The sequence below is a fragment of the Poromitra crassiceps genome (assembly GCF_964638095.1).
Source record: "Poromitra crassiceps genome assembly, chromosome: 6".
NCBI lineage: Eukaryota > Metazoa > Chordata > Actinopteri > Beryciformes > Melamphaidae > Poromitra > Poromitra crassiceps.
Genome location: NC_139627.1, coordinates 27,932,329 through 27,953,481, shown reverse-complemented (window position 1 = coordinate 27,953,481; position 21,153 = coordinate 27,932,329). Strand labels below are relative to the sequence as shown.

The 21,153-nt window shown below is 44.5% G+C and overlaps 2 protein-coding genes across 5 annotated transcripts in view; both read right to left on the bottom strand.

Annotated features, from left to right (window-relative positions):
* Window positions 1-1,277: 1,277 nt before the first annotated feature.
* On the bottom strand, window positions 1,278-7,317 carry gdf3 (growth differentiation factor 3; the record flags this gene model as incomplete). Its single annotated transcript, XM_083638181.1, has 4 exons — window positions 1,278-1,517; window positions 2,164-2,372; window positions 2,838-3,242; window positions 7,047-7,317. 4 exons carry the CDS (start codon window positions 7,315-7,317, stop codon window positions 1,278-1,280), a joined length of 1,125 nt encoding a protein of 374 aa, XP_083494307.1.
* Window positions 7,318-9,758: 2,441 nt separating this feature from the next.
* Window positions 9,759-21,153, bottom strand: part of trappc10 (trafficking protein particle complex subunit 10) — a 32,531-nt gene continuing 21,136 nt past the window's right edge. For all 4 annotated transcript variants that reach the window (XM_083638355.1, XM_083638356.1, XM_083638357.1 and 1 more), the window contains exons 14-23: window positions 20,564-21,093; window positions 19,256-19,397; window positions 17,912-18,070; window positions 15,992-16,221; window positions 14,745-14,845; window positions 14,057-14,180; window positions 13,282-13,446; window positions 12,954-13,134; window positions 12,226-12,420; window positions 9,759-11,579 (exon numbers count right to left, since the gene is read on the bottom strand). In XM_083638355.1, coding sequence (XP_083494481.1) covers window positions 11,332-11,579; window positions 12,226-12,420; window positions 12,954-13,134; window positions 13,282-13,446; window positions 14,057-14,180; window positions 14,745-14,845; window positions 15,992-16,221; window positions 17,912-18,070; window positions 19,256-19,397; window positions 20,564-21,093 — 2,075 coding nt within the window. In that variant the 3' untranslated portion in view covers window positions 9,759-11,331. The remainder of the gene's footprint in view (window positions 11,580-12,225; window positions 12,421-12,953; window positions 13,135-13,281; window positions 13,447-14,056; window positions 14,181-14,744; window positions 14,846-15,991; window positions 16,222-17,911; window positions 18,071-19,255; window positions 19,398-20,563; window positions 21,094-21,153) is intronic.

The window sequence follows — 21,153 nt, the reverse complement described above, 5'->3', positions numbered from 1 at the left end:
GGGCCCTTGAAAAAGTCGTAGCACCGGGGCCCATGCCTACTTTAAATTGGCCTTGCACACACACACACGATCTGCCCCCATGAAACCAATCCAAAACACACAGTAAAAAACACACACACACAAAGGGTGAGGGTAGTGCAGCGGTACCAACGCAAGGGTCACAGGTTCGAGCCCCCGCGTTATCTCTGGCTTGGTCGGGCATCAATACAGGCCCCTTTGGCCGTGTCTGCGGGTGGGAAACTGGTGGGGTATGAGTCCTTGTCACTACACTAGTGTGCCTCCTCTGGTTGGTCCAGGGGGGGTGGGGCTTCACTTCACTGGTGAAATACATCTGGGAAATTTGTCTTGGAGACTGTGTTGAAAAGAAAGAGGATGTGGCCCATATTTCCACACTGGTCTCCATGTAAAAACAGCGTGTCTGGTCAAACTGCAGAAAGAAAAACAAGATACATGATCCATTTTCAACCCCAAATGTCCGGACATTGAACCCTGGCTGCCACAGCAGGGATTCATCGGGAGTTTGGGCATACTCGCCCTCAAATACATTCTTCAACCTGAATAAACACATTAATATTGTAGCCTTTTAGCTGGCTATTATGAATCTTCCAACAGGGTCTTTTTTGTTTATACAATTATATTATACGAAAGGTCCAGACACACACACACACACACACACACACACACACACACACACACACACACACACACACACACACACACACACACACACACACACACACACACACACACACACACACACACACACACACACACACACACACACACACACACACACACACACACACACACACACACACACACACACACACACACACACACACACACACACACACACACACAGGCTATTTTGCACAATCATTTTTTTGAAAATCCAATCTTTGGGCAGATCACTTCCTACTCTGGCCACAAGAGGGCACCATAAGTGTGCACCACATGAACATTCATTTCTAGTGTGGATTGTTAATCACATCCAAATTAGTTTGAGGAATAAATACCTAATATCTAAATGCAGACCTGACATTACTGAAACCTGTATAACCTTAAATCCAATCCAACAAAGTGGCTTTATTGCAATTTTATTATGGACATCAGCATTCACATAAAAACAATCTTTAAAAACAAATAGTGGTGTTAAGTTAAAATGCATCTCAACAAACAAGCCATGACCTAAAGAATTTCAACCTCTGATCCTGTTCCTGGAGAAGAAGTGGTGGACGATTTGATAGTTAAGGGCCAATCAGAAATGTCCAGCGGTCTCATCGGCAACCACACTCGTCCACCACCATATCCTGGTAGTGCCTGAGCACCACATTGTCATTGTTGTCATAGTAGAGCATGGAGATTGGCGAGAGACGAATTGGCACGCAGCAGGGCTCGGGCGTGCCGCGCGGGTCCAGGGAGTGCACCAGGGTCTGCAGGATGGCGTGGTTCGTTCCGTTCAGGCTCTCGCTGAGGGGGAACGGGCACTCACCATGGCAGTAGTTAGCCATGTAGCCCTGTGGATAGAGATTAAACGCTATGAAAAACGCTATTCATATCACGATTTATAATGACCAAAATTATCATGGTTATCAGTATTATCACGGTATTGTTAAATGCTCAAAAAGTACCGATACAATTACTGAAATAATTTCACCAAGTTGTTTTGAATCCAACCCGTGGTCCTTTGCCACATGTCATTCCTTCTCTCTCGCCCCACCTTTCCGGTCTATCTACTGTCTGATCCAATAAAAAAACCCAGAAATGAACAGACGGCAATAAAAAATGCAATATTGATAACATTTAATCTTTCTTCCGCCATGCAATGTTAGTCCTTCAGCTGCGACATAGCAGAATGGTTGCCAAGCAACATACAGATGCAGCAACGCAGAGACACCGTTTGGTGCAGTAATACTGTGATGCGGTTGGGTTGTATGATTTAAAACGGAATAAAAATAATATAAAAAAAAAAAGACTGTGATGCGGCCCGTCACAGCTGTGTCTTTAGAGTATTTTACAATGGCTTTGAACGCAGCTCAGACAATCCCAATCAAGGACTGGAACTATCCGCTTTATAATTAAGATTTGAAAACGGTAGGCTAAAACGAACTCATTTGATCAGGCATTATCAATAAAGGCAAGCAGTAATGGCTTCATCTCTACCTGCGGCGCGATGATCCAGTCCTGCCAGCCCACGTCCTTGAAGTGGATGTAGAGGCGGCGCGGCTTGCACACGTTGCTGGGCGTCACGGGGAGGTGCACGGCACTCCTCCTCCGTCTGGAGTGACACTGCTGGGGGTTGAGGGACACGGCCACCAGCAAGGCCTGGATCTCCGGCAGTGTAAAGCTGGGTTCCAGCGGGAGGAAGTTACCTACAGTGTAGGGCAAGTTACTGAAAATTATTAACTTCTTACAGTTACTAGTTACTTCTCTCAAAAAGTAATTGAATCACGTTACAAATTACTGCATAAATAAAAGTAATTAGTTACTTGGGAAAGTAACTTTTGCATTACTTTACTTTGTTTCATTTTATTTTTAGCTTGAATTCTCTTATTAATGCGCAGACATAATTTTAGTGTTGCTGTGGCACAGTGTGGGATAAGACAACTGTCAAATTTGATCCATCAGTGCACCCATTACAGTATCACTCTGATGGAAAGTAGCCTTAAGTAGTGGAACAATAAAACACAGCAGATTACAGTTTACTGTAACAGTTAGCCTACTAGTTACTTCTCTCAAGAAGTAATTAGTTAGATTATTACATGTAGTTACTGCAAAAAGTAGTGGAATTACAGTAATGTGTAACTTTGCAACTAGCTACTCTCAACACTGGTTACCTGGGTGGAAAGGAAGCAGCTCTTCTGGGCCCGTGCTGTGTGGCAACAGCTCTAAAACCAGACCATAGTTGTGGGCCGGCTGGCGCCAGTCCTCCGCCAGAGAGGTGAGGTCCAGCGTGAGGGACGCAGGCTCAGGGCGGAGCTGAACAGACTGGGATAGCAGCAGTCTGCGGTTGGTGTGGTGGTTGGCTCCCCTCAGTGTGGCTCTGGTCACTTTGTACAGAGACACGCTGAGGGCCTGGGGGGCCAGGAGGAAGTCTGCAGATCGGGACAACTCCCAGTGGAACTTGACTTCCAGCTGTGCCAGAGACAGCTGCTCCACAGACTGCACCACGGACATGTTAAAGAAAAGCTGTTTCTCCAGACAGCCAGGACAGCTGCTGCTCCGGCCAGGCACCAGCCTACCTGCACAATATGTAATGAAGAGGAAATTAACATCAGCATGTGGCATTCATCCATTACTGTTAATCAAAGATGGAGATTTAGCGGGTATGTCGTGGTCAATATGAGAAGGACGAATCCTCACCCCCCATCATTCCTCCCTCTAAAAGGTATTTTCAGACCAAAAATGAAAAATCTGTGTGAATAAATCACATGGAAATAATAATAATAATAATAAAGGTAATAATAATAATAATAATAATAATAATAATAATAATAAATTTATCTCTATGGGACTATTCACAAATCAGAAAAAATAATAACTGCAGCGCGAAATATCGAAGTTTCTGATTTGCTGTAGATAGGCTCATAGAGATGAATGGGTTTGTTCTCGTTTTTATTGCCATGCAATTTTTTGTACAGTTTATTTGCTTTTGGTCTGAAAAGACCTTATTGCACTGATATTCTCAACCTTTTTCAAATCAAGGACCCCTAATTTAGTCCAAATTAGATTCACAGAGATTTTGTCGCTCTGACCCAAATCAGAGAATATTTTTTTATTGTCAGATATGATTTTTGCATTTGATCATTTGAGATTGTTTTCTGTTTGCTCCATCTTCTGTTATTGATGTGATTGCTGCGCTGCATACTGCACGAAGTCAAATCTCTCGTTTGTAATATGATTACTCACTATGGCTATTAATGAATCTTGAATCTTATCCAGAATTCCATGACTATTGTAGGTCGAGACAAGAGTCAAACTATGATCAAAAGGTTATTTTTCTGCATTGCGTAGGCCTAATTGTGTTAACTTATTCTAAATGAAATAATGCTGAAGTAAAATAATTCACCAATTTGCTTAGGACCCCCTGGAACCCCCTCAAGGAGCCCTGGGGATCCCCGGACCCTACGTTTGGAACCACTGCTCTATTGCAGTGGTAAGCTGGGGGACCCTGGGACAAAATCTGATCAAATGGGGGGTTTGTGGTCTACTTCAGTGTGGTTGGCTTTGGTCACAGGCAGGGTGGGAATTACACGGAGGCCATCAGGCCATGGCCTGTGTTGCCCCTCCCTCTGGCCGTGATGCCCTGAGATCCCTAAGGCCACCTTGGCAGTGCCCTGCGACCAGCCTGCTATTGTCAGTTGCTTTAAAAGCATCATGGTCTCAGTTTAATGTAGCCTGCCCGATGCAATGAATGTGTACTTGGCTCATTTTAACACACATTTCAGAAGAATCGCCCTTCACGATGTCAATAGAGCAATGGCCTTTGTGCTCTGGCATGTGGCCTTGTGCCCTAAAAAATATTGTGATGCCGAAGGCCAGATGGCCTTGCCCCTAAAACGACGAAATTCCCACCCTGGTCACAGGCGCAAACACCCCTTCCCCTTCAAAAAAACATGGACCGTTCTTATTGTTTGAATCTCCATCAAAATGCCTATAAAAAGGCATTAAGTCAACAAACTAAGCAGTCAGCTTTCATATTTCCATCTGCATTTCAGTTTAGCAATGTGTTCTGTACTCATACTGCATACTTTTCTTTCAGACTTGCTGTTGAAGTGAAGTACAGCAAAGTGGCATTTAGCTCAACATTTTTCATATCAAGGACCCCTGATTTAGTCCACATTAGAGCCATGGACCCCCCATCTGATAAGATTCCGTCTGTTGGACCCAAAACTGAGAATATTTTTTCTCAGGTATGATTTTGTCCAGAATTCCATGAGTAGGCCACATCCGACCCAATTTGGTCTCAAGTGGGCCAGACAAATAAAATCAAAAATCCTATAAATGAGAAAACCTCCAAATGTGCCTGTTTCTTATCTATCTATCTATATATAAATTTGGAAATATGGACTTTGTTTGTCTGTCTTTCAAGAATTTTGGCCAGCCACAGCTTTGCCATTTTACGTGTGATCGGGCTGAAACTTTCAGGGGGTGTAAAGAGCACCCGTGTGGGTGACCTGACGGAGCTGGATTTTTGTTTAATTAGGGCAGATTAATTGCCCTAAGGTTGATTGCCCTAAGGCTGAGGCTATAGTTCAGTGAGAGGAGAGGGAGAGAGAGGGGGGGAGACACTGAGGGAGAGGGAGAGATAGGAGTGGGAGAGAGACTGAGGGAGAGAGACTGAGGGAGGGAGACATTGTGCACCTGCCATTGTATGCGAGCTGCAGAGCCAGCTTGGCGAGCTGCAGGGTGGGAGAGGCCGCGCAGCGCCCGAGTCGAGTGTGCGTAGTGCACGAGATGCATAGTATTGTAAAAAATGACATTACATTTTAAGAACACATTTTCACGTAGGGTTATCTCAGCTACCATCTACCAAATTATCAATCTACTGTCTGTAACTGCAATGGTAAATGGACTGCATTTATAGCACTTTGATCCAAAGCGCTTTAGAATGTGCCTACATTCACCCATTCACACAGCGATGGTGGTAAGCCACCACGCAGGGTGCTGGCACAGCCATAATATGGCTGTGCCCATAATATGGGGACCAATAGGGTTCAGTGACCAATAGGTTCAGTGTCTTGCCGAAGGACACTTCAACATGCAGACTGGAGGAGCCGGGGATCAAACCACCGAACTCTTTCATCCAAAGCGATTAGTGGATGACCCACTCTACCTCCTGAGCCTCAGCCACCCCAACTGTGCATTACAAATGAATGGCAACTGTGCCAATATAGTTTACCATTTTGTGATGAATACAGAAAACATGGCACTTAAAATAATAACTTGCTCCTGAAAACTGGTACCTCTTCACAACTGCATCACATTGGATTGAACGACTTCTCAGTGCAAGTTTCACATTGCAAAGTCATCCTGTCGGCCGGATTTGAGCCATTGGCGGGGCAGTTTTGGCCCCCGAGCCGTATGTTTGACACTCCTGATTTAAACAGTCATTCTTCTGCATTAACTTCTTGCGAATTAAATAATGATGAAGTTTAACAATTCATCAATTTGCTTCCTGGAACCCTCTGAAGGACCCCTGGTGGTCCCCAGACCCCACGTTGAGAACCACCTTCCTACAGTATGTCAGTGTGAGTTCCTGCTCAGGGTTTGATCCAGATAAGAGTGTGTCTCCCAGATTTTAAATGAAACCTACCTAAACGGTGTCACCATCTTGCAGCTCTGAATCCCGATCTAGGCTAAGCGTCTTTATAAGGCTAACCTGGCATCACCTCAAACTTTGCCTCAGTTCACTTCACCATATACATATCAGATGATCCAGTTTGCAACAGTGTTATCCAGGGTTCACACAGACAATATTATTTCAAATTCAATTACTTTTTTCAGCACTATTTGTTTCTGTTCATAAGGACTCTGCACATCACAAAAGCAAGAAGCAATTCTATACAGCTTAGGGCTCTGCATTTCATATCACAGGGCAGGCACAGGTTCACATTTCACATGCTTTTAAGTAGTGTTTCTGACTGAGAATACATTGGTCTTTTTTCTGTTTTGATTTGCATTCTGCCAAACAGGCAACGTTTTATTTATGTAGCCTAATTAATTATTTGCTTATTTATGTCAAGCTCTTCTAAGCACAACAGGCTATTTTCCATGTATTCCAGGAGGAGGCATTTTGAAAATAGGCCTACAGGACTTTAAGCACTTAATGAACCCTGGTTAGTATTTTTTTCTAGCCTGGTAAACCAGCCGGTCACGTGAACTCACATTTCATTTGGTTCTAATGAAATGTGAGTTCACGTGACCGGCTGGTTTACCAGGCAAACATTTTTCTACCATTAAAAAAGTATGATCATTTACTTGTAATGTAGGCTATAGCTAATAATGTGGTATGGACTGGAGGTCAGGACAGGCTGCATGCCTACCTTGGTCTTGCACGTATCGGATGATGTTGCCGCGCACCCCGTACTCTGACACTGTGCAGGGGTCTCTGTCCGCGGCCGGGCTGTCATCCCGCCCCCGGAACATCCTCCACAGCATGGATGGCACCCTGCGGCGGTTCTCTGCAGGCCTGGGCCGCCCGGACAGCCCCAGAGAGCTGAAAAACAAGCGCTCCTGCCGGCTCTGCAGCTCCTCCACGGTGGAAAGAGCGCACACGCTCCAAAAGAAGAACGCGTTTAGAACCAGAGGCGTCATGTCTGATGTTTGCCCCAACACAGAACTCTCCACAGCCGCACCTCTCCTAAGCTCTCACCTCCTCACCTATAGGCTACACGCCTGTAGTTGATTGATTGGCGCTGACTGACCAATAGGGCGCCTCAATGCTTAATGTTAATGAGAAGCGGCCACAGGGGCCCAGATAAAAGACTGCATCTGCATGGGACACGCGGTGGGGGGCGGTGGTCTGCTCTATCGTCAGGTCTTCAGCAGGCTATGGGACCACCACCAGTGCTTTATCAACAGCCATATATATCCCAACACTGTTAATAACGGCCTTAACCCATTTTAAGGGCATTTGTGCATGGATTATGTGAGTTCATAAATGTAAGGTTATTTTAAGGAATTCTGAGTTGGTAGAGATGGTCTTTCATCTTGTTATCCCCTCTGGGCGTTATCTTTATCAAGACAGCTCCAGGATCTGGTGATCAACTTTATCAGCAAAGTCACACCTCTGGGTTTCTGTCAAGGAATCTATAAAAGAAGGAAGAGTCAATACGTCATACCAACGTTCTATTTTATTTGGGGTAGGCAACCTGCGGCTCTGCTCTTTAGCCCCTCTCCAGTGGTGAGGGGCTGAATGATGAATGTTTTTTTTTTTTTTTTTTTACTTATCATTGTTGTAGGCCTAAACCTATTATTACATTCTCCAACTGTAAATGTATACACTGAATTAAAAAAGTTTCAACATTTCAGTCAACAATGTGTGTAATGCTAGTTTTGTGGCAGCTCGAGGAGATAGCCTACTGTAAGGAATGGAAAGCCGTTCACAGACGGTGAATAGGCTACATGAGAGAATTGTCGATTAAAATATCAGAGCATTAGTATTCTCACACTTCAACAACAAAACTGGGACAGTTCAGAAAATTAAAGATATGCCCCGGCCGGCCCTCTCTCTCTCCACCAAGACCATCAAAGACATGCTCATACGATTTCAGACGGCAGCCCGTCTTTATTGTCACACGAACACACTACAACACATGCATGCGGCCACTACACACACTCATGCTGACGGTGGCCGGTGAAATATGTCCTCTGCATTTGACCCATCCAGGCTTGTCGTTTCCTCCAGGGAGCAGGCCGGGAGCAGTGGTTGCTATTTCTTTCCAGCGCCCGGGGACCTTCATTCGACCATCATTGGACCAACTTTAGATGTTGTCGTCACTGGTCGGATGACGATCTTCTGCATGTTTTTTAGTGGGGGGTTATGTACGGAGGAACCCCCTGGGGGGTACGGGGAGAACATGCAAACTCCACACAGAAAGGCCCTTTCGACGAGATAGCCCACCTGGGCAGTAGGCACTGAAGATATGGGGGGGTCACAACTCCAGCGCCCACAGCGTCCCAGGTGAGAATCGAACCCAGGACCTTCGAGCTGTGAGGCGACAGCGCTTACCACTGCACCACCGTACCACCCCGTACTGATAGGTCATCTAGACCTATCAGTAATTTAGATGAATAGGCTTTGTTAATCATTATTTATGAGGCTCAAATATGTTTTGGCTCCAAATGCATTTTCTTATTTACTTTTTGGTCAAAAACATCTCTTTTGAAAGGTTGCCGACCCCAATAGAATCTATTAGAACGTTGGTATGATGGAATGAACTGGCACCAAAGTCTATTGAGTCTATGGGAGATGCATGGAGAAGCACACTAAAACCCAACATATCTACGCCGTCGCCATATGACCTTTGGTGAACAAATGCCTCTACCAAATGAAAGAACACACACACTTCAGAGAATAGGCTACCGGCTGATTTTTTCAAATGTGCACGTTTAGCACTGTTGGTCTCCAAATAGTATCCAAACACAACTATAGACACATACTTCACACTTCACAGGGCTCATGCTGAGTCAAATTAACTATTTGGACACCCACAGCAAGTGAACATTTAACATCAGAAAAAAAAATCAGTCAGTAACATATTTAATAGAACTGGCACCAAAGTCTGATGGGCCCATAGAACATCGGTATGATGTAATGTCTCTTCCTTTGTTTCTGTCAGGAAGTGTGTGTGTTAATGTTGTGGCTCTGGGAATACTATCACCAGAGAACTCTTATCAGCATAGCTGGCTGTCAGATATGCAGAGGCACTCTGGGATGCGTTTCTGTATCTGTGGTGATGCTAGCCTGGTACAGCGTCCAGCAAAGCCCTGTATAAGACCATTATTAATTGATCGGGCAAGCAAATTGCTAGATCCATTTGCCCGACGTGGCATTTAACTTGCCTCGGGCAAATGCGCAAGCCTTGTTGAGCCCGGTGACCAGAAGTGAAAAAATACACGACCATACAATGTAAACAAACATATTATAAATGCCAAGAATATTTTTAGATAAACTATAGTTATAAAATACTATAAGACAATGTCAGGTCCAATGAATATTTAATATAGTTGGCAATCAAAGAAGATTTGATTTAAATCACATTTATTTACAGAGCAGTATGTACAGTGGCCAAAGTTTGTTGGGTTTTTTTTGTTGGGAGGGTAGAAGATGTAGGTAGGGGATGGTCACATTCATTCTTTCAAATGAATGAATGAATGAATAAATTCAATACTGAGTTATTTCATTCATTTATTCAAGACTTATGGTATGTGTGCATAGCTTAGACAGATTCGGCAACACACACACACACACACACACACACACACACACACACACACACACACACACACACACACACACACACACGCACACACAGACAGAATAGATATACATGTATATGAACATACGACTGATACATAAGACAATAGATAGACATTGTGCACTGACTGATCATTTTTCAAAGTGCCACCTGGTCAAACAGACTCGTATGTACGTCATACGTACGGGGAGACACACACACACACACACACACACACACACACACACACGCAAAACTACAAATGTACAGATACACAGATACAGTGGACACACCCAGTCGAGGTACAGTACTTCAGTAGTCAATCTAAGTGTACACACATCTAGGGCTTTGGTGCATCTCAATGAACACAGTCATTATATTTCTCACCAGCTCCACCCAGTGGCACCATTTGCTCCAGGAGAGGATTCATGCACTGAAATCTGCATGCACGTCAGCCACTAGCCAATAAACCGCTGGCCAATCTTACATGACAGTAGTGTTGGCATAATCGCAGCAGGAGTGTACTAGTCAGCGCTCTGCCTCATATGCAAATGGTGCCACTAGGCTCCACTGGTGATAAATATAATGATGGTTATGTTATTGTAACCCTAGTTATATGATCACCAGTAGTGCCTAGTGGCTAGACACCTGCCGGTCCTGTGTCGCTGATTGACCGGTGTGGAATTGGGCAGCATCTACTCTGCCTTCTACGCAGGCCGGCAAGCGAGCTCATCCTATTGGCTAGTGACTGACCTGCATGTACATTTCAGGGCATGAATCCTCTCCTACACACCGCTGAGGCAAATGGTGCCACTAGGCTCCACTGGTGATCATATAACTAGGGTTACAATAACGTAACCATCATTTCCAGGGGAGGCTGGCGCTGTGTCCGCATCCGTTCTGACAGCAAGTGAGTGAACAGGGTTTGGCAAAGCATGATTGGACAATCAGGAGTGTTATTCTGAGTTCCATGGAGCAGGAGGTGGTACCGACCAGAACGATCAGTCCATATATAGAACTGTAGATCCATCCAATGAGCTATGTACAAAGTATGGCGAAGAGAACTGAGGAGGATCAAAAATCTTGATTTAAATTGATCAGCATTGGTTCTTCACTGTTTCTAGTTCCTGATGTCTCCAGTGATGTGAACATTCCATGCTTAGGGGAGAGAGACAGTGGCAGACCGGGGGAGGGGGGTAGTAGAGCCCACAGAGAGAGAGCCCATAACAGCTTTGGACATTGTCCCGTGTACCCAATCTGCCCTGGAGCTCAAGCCCAGCAGAGTCCTTCCAGGGCTTGGATTGAGCCGTCAGGAGGGAGGTGGTGGTAGTGGTGCCAGTAAAAGGGGTGGGCAGTCTTGCCACCAGGGTCACGTAGCATTGACCTCCATGATGTGGTCGTCGGTGGCAGGCAGCACCAGGACCTGCCGGGCGTGGCTGTGGTTGAAGACCTGTCCGGGGCTGAAGGGCTCCAGGCGCGGCATAGCCAGACCCCTCGGCTGCTGCTCCCCGCTGCCCGCAGAGTGAACGCTCCCCCGGCTACGGATGCTGGCTGTATCCCCCTGGTCATCCAGGGCCTTGTCTAGCAGGGAGAGGGTGTCGTTCTCCACACAACTGTCTGTTGATGGCAAGGAGTAGTTAGTGTGCGTTCATACTGCAAGCAACATCAACAAGTCTGTTAAATTCCTATCTAGCTGAGCAACCAGGGCAACTCGGCAAATGTGTGGATGAACAACAAGCTCCAAGCTCGTTGGGAGAGAGAAGTTGGCCAGTGGCCACAGCTGAACTTTTCACAGTCAGCAGAGGTCATGATAATGACCTGTCTTTATTGTCACACGACGGTTACAACACGTGCATGCAGGGCCACCCACCCACCCACCCACCCACCCACCCAGGTGATGTTCTCTATCCTAGTCTGCACTGATGCCCTCCTCTTTCACCACAAGAGGAGCGTCATCATATCATCGAGTCATACGCCAAACTTAGTTGCCATGCCATTTGCTGAATAAAGCTGCTTGTTAAATCCCACTGGTCTCTAATGAAGTGGGGTCTCCGACCGAGGTTCAAGCATGAAGACCCAGTTATGTCACCCTACGTTATATCACCCCGATGCGTCCTCGCCCCCCTTCCTCAGCGCCCCAGGTGGGAATAAAACCCAGGACCTTCCAGCTGTGAGGCGACAGTGCTACCACTGCGGCACCGTGCCCCCCCCAAACACATGTATGCATGTGTGTGTGTGCGTGCACGTGAGCGCGTTGTCTTACCGGGATCTGGTTGGATAGCAGGAGCCGCAGTGTGAGGCAGATACTTCAACACTTTGATCTTGGGAAAGGGCAGATGCCCTGCGAACAGGGGCATCACCTCAATCTGCACCTTGTGGGTGGCGTTGGCCGACATGGGCATGGATACCATCCCTGAACTCTTGCCACACACTGCCCAGTTGCTGCTGCTGTCAGCCACTGTGGAGAGCACACACCAATGGGCTGAAGTCCAAAAATACTAAGATGAAGACTAATGATAATACTGCAATTTGTGCAATAATCAACTATCCACACTGTACAAATGTTATTTTACTGAGTGGACCTAATGCACCTTACTGTTTATTATTTATGTTCATTATTATTAGTATTATTACTTTCACTCACACTGCTGTATATAAGATAATAGTATGTACCTCACATATTCACTTCTACTCAATGATACTTGACAAGGATTGTAGGAGGCGGCACGCATTGGTGACACTTTCATGTATAAAGGCTACCTAACTTCTATTCTATTCTATTTTTATTGTTGTGTGTGTAGTTTTTTTTTGTCTATTCTATGCTTTGTATAATGTCTCGATGTTTATATTAGTGAGCAACTGTAGCATGACATAACTTCCCCCCGGGGATCAATAAAGTTATTCTGATTCTGAGGAAACGGGAAACTAAATAAACTAAACTAAACCTAAACATGTAGAAAATAAATAAATAAGTAACTGCTTCAGACTTACCTTCATACATGAGCTTGGTGGTTTTGAGGCTGTCGGTCTCAATCTTGCTCTCCTCTCCCATCTCACCCTCACCAGACTCAGTCAGTCGGGTAATACACATTTCCAGCCCACAGAGGGTGCCGGAGCGACAGTGCTGTTCCCCGGCAGCCGGCAGGATATCAGCTCGCACGGTGTATAAGGTCTGAGAAGATCGAATGGCAGAATGCCGCCGAACAATCAAATACATCTGCAGGGGACTGATAGGCAACCTCCGTCTTGGAAAAATGAAGCCAATGTGGAAGTGCAAAAAAGAGGTGGGGGGTAGTGCAAAAAAGTAAAGTCTACTTACAGTGACTCTCTCCAGCTGGAAATGGTAGTGGAAGGGTTTGAAGGCAGAGATGTCCTGGTTAAGTGGGGAGAAGTTGGCAGAGAAGATGCACTGGAGACAGGAGGGCAGCTCAGCCTTCCATCTCACCTCCCACAAGCAGAACACACTCTGCCTAGTGCACACCAACTAGACACACAAACACCAGACAGCAAGGTGAATTCAACACACTCTGCCTAGTGCACACCAACTAGACACACAAACACCAGACAGCAAGGTGAATTCAACACACTGCCTAAATGCAAACCAACTAGACACACAAACACCAGACAGCAAGATGAATTCAATTTAAGGTAGATCAACACCTGAAAATAGCAGTCACGGTTAATGCACATACATTCAATCGAGGACTTTTTTTCCGGGTTCGAAAGAAATTTCAACTTTCAAACGTCCTTTTGCCAGATGAAGGTCGTGTGACCGAAATGTTGCTCTATTTAAATAAAAGTCTTAAGTGAAGTCAGTGTGCGGGATTTCCTATTCTCAACTTTCAAACGTCCAAAAAACAATGTTCAATGTCAATTTCGTGTGACAACACTTACTCGCATCCCCTAAATGATATACACAGAGGGCGAACAATACTGTTTCAATTTTGATTATTTTACATTAATTATATGAGGCTAGATCATGCCAATGACACAAACATCAGCATTTGTAATACTTGTACTGTATAAACAGTCCATTTGAGATTTTCTCCTTCAGTTACTGACAATTGTAGTGTTCTTGTGGCTTTTCCAGTCACCTGTATTGCTTTAGTGTTGAGGGACTGCAGCTCCAGTGATGCATGCTGCTTCTCTGTCAGCTTCACTTCTGCCAGCTGGAAGTTCACATCTGACACATTCTGCACACACACCTGGATGTACTTCCTGTGGGATCAAGTCAAAGGTCACGGGTCAGGTGGGGGTATATAGAATGGAAAGGACATTCAAATAAGTAAACAGGCTCCTACAGTATGTTAAGGATGCACCAATATGAACATTTTGATGGTAACCGATATTAACATTGCTGTTATGGCCGATAACCGATACTTACAGATGTCGATATGATAAAACAAGTTTCTATGACAATAAAATGTTCTTCATACTGAAAAACATGTAAACGCTGAGTTTGAAAAAGTAATGTCTTTCTTTATTTCCAAAACATTTGGAAAAGCCCATAAATCATAGATTTACCGCATTATCCGTCATTACCGCATTTACCCGTTAATTATGTTTGTCGTTAATTTGTTGAGTTTCATTACAAAGAGCTACTTTTCCATAAAAAAAAACACTGCTCATAAAACATGACTATATGGTCTAAAATGGTAAAAAGAAAAAACCTCAAGTTTGAGTGGAGGTGATTTTGTAATTAAATTGCTGATTTGTAAATTCTTGTTTGAAACCGGTAACCTATACTGAGAGGAATACATTGCTTTGTGGGTGCAGACTCACCTGTTGCCAGCAGAGAGCAGTGAGTGTTTGGTCTTGAAGGGGATGTAGAAGGTGAGGGCTAGCAGGGTGGAGTAGATAGACCAGGGGCAGTCTATAGACATCTGTGGACAGACACCAGCATGACTTCCCTATCTAACTGCTCAAAGAATCAAGAGAAAAAACCACGGCTAAACTACCTCAAGTCTGACGACTACTGTACATGTACAGATAACAGACTGGATACCAGGGTAGGAAATTAACAGGGGCTCAGGACAAATTGCCCGTAAAAAATAATTTTCTAAAATTGCCATTGGAATTGGGATAATGGGGGCCTTCGAATGCGCCCATAAAATAAAGAGTTAACTTTCTGTATTTTAATGTTACTCTGTATTTGCAAAGCGTGACTAAAAAATGGCCAGCTAGGCAGCCGTACCTGCACAATTCCCGCCTGCCTGCAACAGTATGTACTGTCCACATGTTATCTGAAAAGTCTTTGCTGAGTACATTACATAACATGCCTGACAGTCTCGTTGAGATTATCGGAAATAATAATAATAATAATTTCCTACCCTGCAGGATACTATTTACCACTACACAATTTGCCCTATTCTTATTACCGTAAATTCCGGACTATAAGCCGCACCTTTTTTCCCGTTTTTTGGCCTTTTTTGGCCCCTGCGGCTTATATAACGGTGCGGCTTATCTATGGATTTAAAAAAAAAAAAAAAAATCTCTCTTTTTTAGCACTCTTTCTAACTATAAATCCTATATAACTATAATAAGTTTTAATTTCCTCTCTTGCCCTCTTTTCACCACACTGTATGACACTGTATGACACTGTGTGCACTGTAAAAAACAACACAGGTGGTGTTGTGTTATGTTGTTTTGTTGAAATGTTAATAAATGGGAGCTTCCTCAAACAGCCATCTCTTTCCCGACAATCCCCTCTGTGCATGAACCCTTACATATGGTAATTAAACATTAAAACACAATAAAAAAAATAAAATAAAAAAAAATAAAAAAAATACCATTAAAACACCCGCGGCTTATAGTCCGGTGCGGCTTATATAAGAAAAAAATAGTCAACTTTGCAGGTGCGGCTTATACACCGGTGCGGCTTATAGTCCGGAATTTACGGTATATAACACTTTCCTTTGCTGTATCATGTGACAATTTAACATTTGCAATGACCCAATGTTCCCCATGTGGACCACTAAGGTTGAATGCCATCTCATCCTCTTAAAGTGTGTTTGTCGTCCTGGCCTCACCCTCTGGTCGATGGCGGTCATGGGGGTATTTGGGTGGCTGTAGCTGCGTGGCCGGTGGCGGACCTCCCCATTGGTCAGCCTCTCATTGGCGGGTCGCTCCAAACCGGACGGGATGACGCATAAAACCTCCAGCTGGAACTCTAGGGTGTGGTAGGGTGGGGTGGGGGGCAGACTGATGCTGGTCACCTTCTCAGATGACTGGATGGACAGGATGCTCTCACCTAACACCTCTAAATAAGATTACCAAAAAAAAGGGAAAAAAAGAATTACAAATGTGATATGTATTTTACGTGATCTTAGAAAAAGTATCTGAAGAAGACACTGTGCTGTCGAAACGTCAGTGTGTTGATCTGCACAAAATAAAGAACTTCAAGATGATGTGCGCTCCAGTGCCCTCATATTTAAAAATAGTTTATATTTTTTAATTAAAAACTACTGTATAAATGGTATCTGATTTTGTTGATTTTCTATTTATCTACAATATCAATCTATCTCTACTATATAGATAGTATGCCATTTTACAGTAGTTTTTTACATTTGACACTAGTTTTTTTTTAAACAAAAGTTTACACTACTGCAGTGGCGAACCGTGCCTATCAGAACCGGGCCTTCTATGCGGTAACCACGACATATCCCACCCACAACTCAACTAATTGTGATTGGCTAACGCTACAACTAAATGATATTCTGATTGGTTAAGACACCTGTCATCAAAAATGTCATCCTCATGTCATGACTAGAGTCGGTCTTCGCGAAGGGTTGCTGTCAATCAATACCATTTGCCGGTGGAGGCTGGTCCAAATATTTAACCCCATATTTGCTGAAACAAAGTGAGTCCAAGATCTGAACAATTTAGCGACAATATTACTGTTATTTCAGTTAATAAAACTAATAAATAACAAATACAAATAATTTATTAGGGGGAAATTATTTTCTTTTCATTTTCTTTTCATTTTAATTTTAAATTTTATTCTTGGGTATTCAGTGAATACCTAGAAGGCCCTGACAGTTCGCCACTGCACTACTGTATAATGTTATAGTACCTATTAGAGGTCTTCGGGTATGCCCGACCCCCCGAATACCTGAGGTTCCGACCCGGACCCGGCCGGGTCTGGGTCCATTCAAAAGAAGTGCTTCCGGGTCTGGGTCGGTTCCGGTAGCGATTGTCACGGGTCTCGGGCTCTGACAGTGAAATGCCGGGTTCAATAAGACCCGAGTGGACCCGGCTTTCCACCTGTCCACAGCAGGCGCGTAGCCACGGGTGTGCCAGGGTGTGCAAATGCCACCCAGACAGGCCGCTGGCACACCCAAAAAAAATGGGGTAAAAAAAGTTTTTTGTTTTGTCTGCAAAACACATGTCAACGCTGTCATGCACTGTGTCCAACAGTCCGCTGCCATATGTGCCCCGGAGCATCATGGGAAACTAGTTAAGCTGTCGTCCACGTAAAGTAAACAAATGCACGCACGCACAGCAGCAGCGCCAGCGCCAAATCAAGAAGACATGAAACAAAGCTCGCTTTTAAGCTTTTTCGGCAAAGGCAAGAAACGTCGCATTGACGACGAGGAAGAAGATGACGGCGGCGGACTTGCGGCCGCCACCAAATGGTCCGCCCCCTGGCATACCCTGGCTTTCTGTGGCACACCCAATGAGCCAAGTCTGGCTACGCTACTGGTCCACAGTAGGCCTACCTAGCCATCTATCCACTAGCTGTAGTACCTTTCCACCTATCCACAGTAGGTCTACCTAGCGATCTATCTATAGCACCTATCCACTAGCTATAGTACGTTTCCACCTGTCCACAGTAGGCCAACCTAGCCACCTATCTATAGTACCTATCCACCTGTCTATGGTACTGTACACATCTACCCATATATAGTACCTATCCACCTATGTGTGTGTGCATGTTAGTGTGTGCAGACCAGCAGCAGGGTTGTGGATGGAGGCGGTGCAGCTTGTGGAGGGCAGGATGGGCATGGTGTCTGTGTTGCTGAGCTGGAGAGCATCTCCCTTCTTCACAGCATAGTGGCCAGTCAACAGAGTGAACTTGACCATCTGAGGCAAGCCGGCCAGCAGCGGCTCTGAAATTGCAATACAAAAGCTCATTACTCTGCTGCTACCATCATGCACTTTATCATTGTACCATGTCAACACAAAGCTCATTACTGCTGCTACCTTTGATGCACCCTGTACATACAGTATTTTGTAAACAGCAAACTTGGGCTACATCACCTAGCTGTTAATACTGTTTATATCTGTTAATATCCAAATCTTTGTATACTGTTTTATAATCTTTTTAGATTCTTTATATCTTATTTGTTTTATGTCTTCTATATTTGTTCTTATCAATGTTAGATGAGCACCAACAACACCAAGACCTTTCCTAGTTTGTGAAAACATACCTTGGCAAATAAAAAATAATTCTGATTCTGATTTTATTGACCAATTCTTTCCATGTCAATGACAAACTTCCTTGATTAACATCACAATTTACTCTCACCTTCATTGAAATATTGTAATCTAGTCGCCCTTTTCACTTCCCACCCAATTTACCCATTTTGTGTCTAAAAGGCAGGAAGTAACACAGGTGCAAGCAAAACTTCAATGGGGGTTTCCAGCTTCCAATCCAGTGCCAGGCCCCTCGTCAATATTTTGCTTGCACCTGTGTTACTTCCTGCTTTTAGACACAAAATGGGTGAATTGGGTGGTAAGTGAAAAAGGCTAATGGACACCAAATATATCTGTGAATAGACCCTTTTACAGTTTGTTAACAGCATGACGTATTTCGTGGGCGGAGCCGAATTCGTTCTGGAAAGTTACAACTTTACAACTAAAATATGGAAGATCCCGACGCCTCCTCCATGTATTTTAAAGCTTCGCCAGCAACAGACAGGTTACCTTACACAAATAAGCAAACTCTTTCAATGGGGTGAGGTTTCCTGACCCGTACTCACTGTCAGGATGGGTCTAGAAGCCAAGGCATCGCCAAAGTTGCAGTGCCAGACATCGTCATATTCCTAGTGGGAATGTCCAGCGTCTAGACGCATACGACACAAGACGTCTTTTTCCTGTATTCCGGAGATCTCCCTCGTTTCGGCTTGAGTTCCGCAGAGTTGTGCATACCGCAATGCGTGCGCAACTACCCGTGACGTCGGCTGTAAAAGGGTCTATATGCCCGGGTGGCATTATTAAGGTGACACAAAAATGTGGAGAAATCTGAGCTGTTAATGTCAGTGTCCCAGACGATGAGCGTGCTGCAGTCAGACCTGAGAGAGGCTCCACGGTGAGCTGGGGCTCCTGAGAATAGACTTCATACTGGACTGATGGGTAGATGTGAGGAAGAACAAATTGCACCTGGCCCACCGTAGCACACAGCTGACGCATTGTATAAGTACCCGGGTCTCCACTCTACATAGAGAAACAGAGAGAAATAGGAAGATGGATTTTTAGAAGGGAAAAAGGAGGATGGAAGGAGATGAGAGATGTCCAGAGTGACAGCGGAAAAGACAGAAAGGAAGAGATTCAGAGGTTTAGAGGGAGGTTTATATAAGAGAGAAACAAGGCGTGGTTGGGAGAGAGATAGTGGAATAGAGATATAAATTCCAAACTTCATTTTTTTTAATGAATGGTGAAAACTAGAGATGTCCGATACCCTTTTTTCCTTCCCAATACCGATTCCAATACCTGAAGTTGTGTATCAGCTGATACCAAGTACTGATCCGATACCAGCGAGCAGAAAAAAAAATATATATATATTTTTAAGAGCTGTATACTACAAACCCTGTAGGGATGTCATACGATTGCTTGCTATCATTGTTGTATGGCCTGGCTCAGGTTAAACCCTTTAATTCAGGGGTTCCCAACCTTTTTTGGCTTGTGACCCTACTTAGACATCACAAAAATCTAGGGACCTGACATTCAAATTCCGGTACAACATTGGTAATATCATCATTGGTTATGTCACATGTATGCTGACTTTTTTCTCCAAATTCTGACTTTAAGTTCAGAATTCTGACTTTTTTGCCTCAGCATCCTGACATTAAAATCTGAATGCTGACTTTTCTCTGATTTCTGACTTTAATGTGAGAATTCTGACTTAGAATTCAGGCTTTTCCCCTCAGAATTCTGACATTAAACTCAGAACTCTAACTTTATTTTCAGAATTCTGACTCTATTCTCAGAATCCTGACTTAAACTCAAAACTAAGAAAAAAATCACAAGTGGCCCTAATGCTCTTCAGTAGTTTTGAATTGTGTGTGGTGTAAAAAGTAAAAAGGAAGAAATAAAGGGAAAAAAAATCAGGTGACCCCATTTGAATTCCAGGGTCAAGGTTGGGAACCACTGCTTTCATTTCTGGGAAAATGGATGTTCTATCAGGATGAAACTTCTTTTTTCGGGTATTGGATCGGTCATAGACACACGTACTCGCCGATACCCGATCCAGCATTTTCTGCAGTATCAGAGGCATTTACAATACTGGTATCTGTATCGGAACAACTCTAGTAAACACTCAATGACATTGCTCCATTTCAACAGGAGACGGTCTGCAAAAGCAGCAGAGAGGTGTCTCTTACTGGTGCTGTGAAAACAATGCTGTTACTCCCAGGCTCCAATGTTATATCTCGCACTTTCAGCATCTGTGCTCCGTCGTCCACGACAACAGCGGGAGGGCTGACACAGTTGGGCGTCTCTGGCGACGAGCTGCTGTCATGACGACGCATGACCAGGTGTGTGTTTTTACACACCATACCCGTGGAGTTGAGGGAGTTGTCCGAGGGACTCCTGTCCTGAATCTCATCCAGCTCTAAAGAAGGCCCGGCAGCAGAGGAGGAGGGACCCGCTGACGAGTTGCCCTGGCTGAAGTCTATGGTCCCTGGGTTCGTTAGTCTCTGAGCTCCCTTTGACCTTCCATGAGTCCCGCCATGCTCTAGGCTAAAATGAATGCTAGCAGCTAGCTGCTGGATGCACACTGACACCGGCATCAGGCATCGCAGACTTAGCTCCACCTGGAGGGTGGCGCCGGAGTGCACAGAAGCTGTTGCTGGATGGAACTGCAGCTGTGTCAACTGAGCAAATGCACCCATGCTCAGAGTCACTTTCTGACCTATGGAAGAAACAAACATGATTCAGTGTTTAAATAGTACAGACAGACTGCACAGTTCCA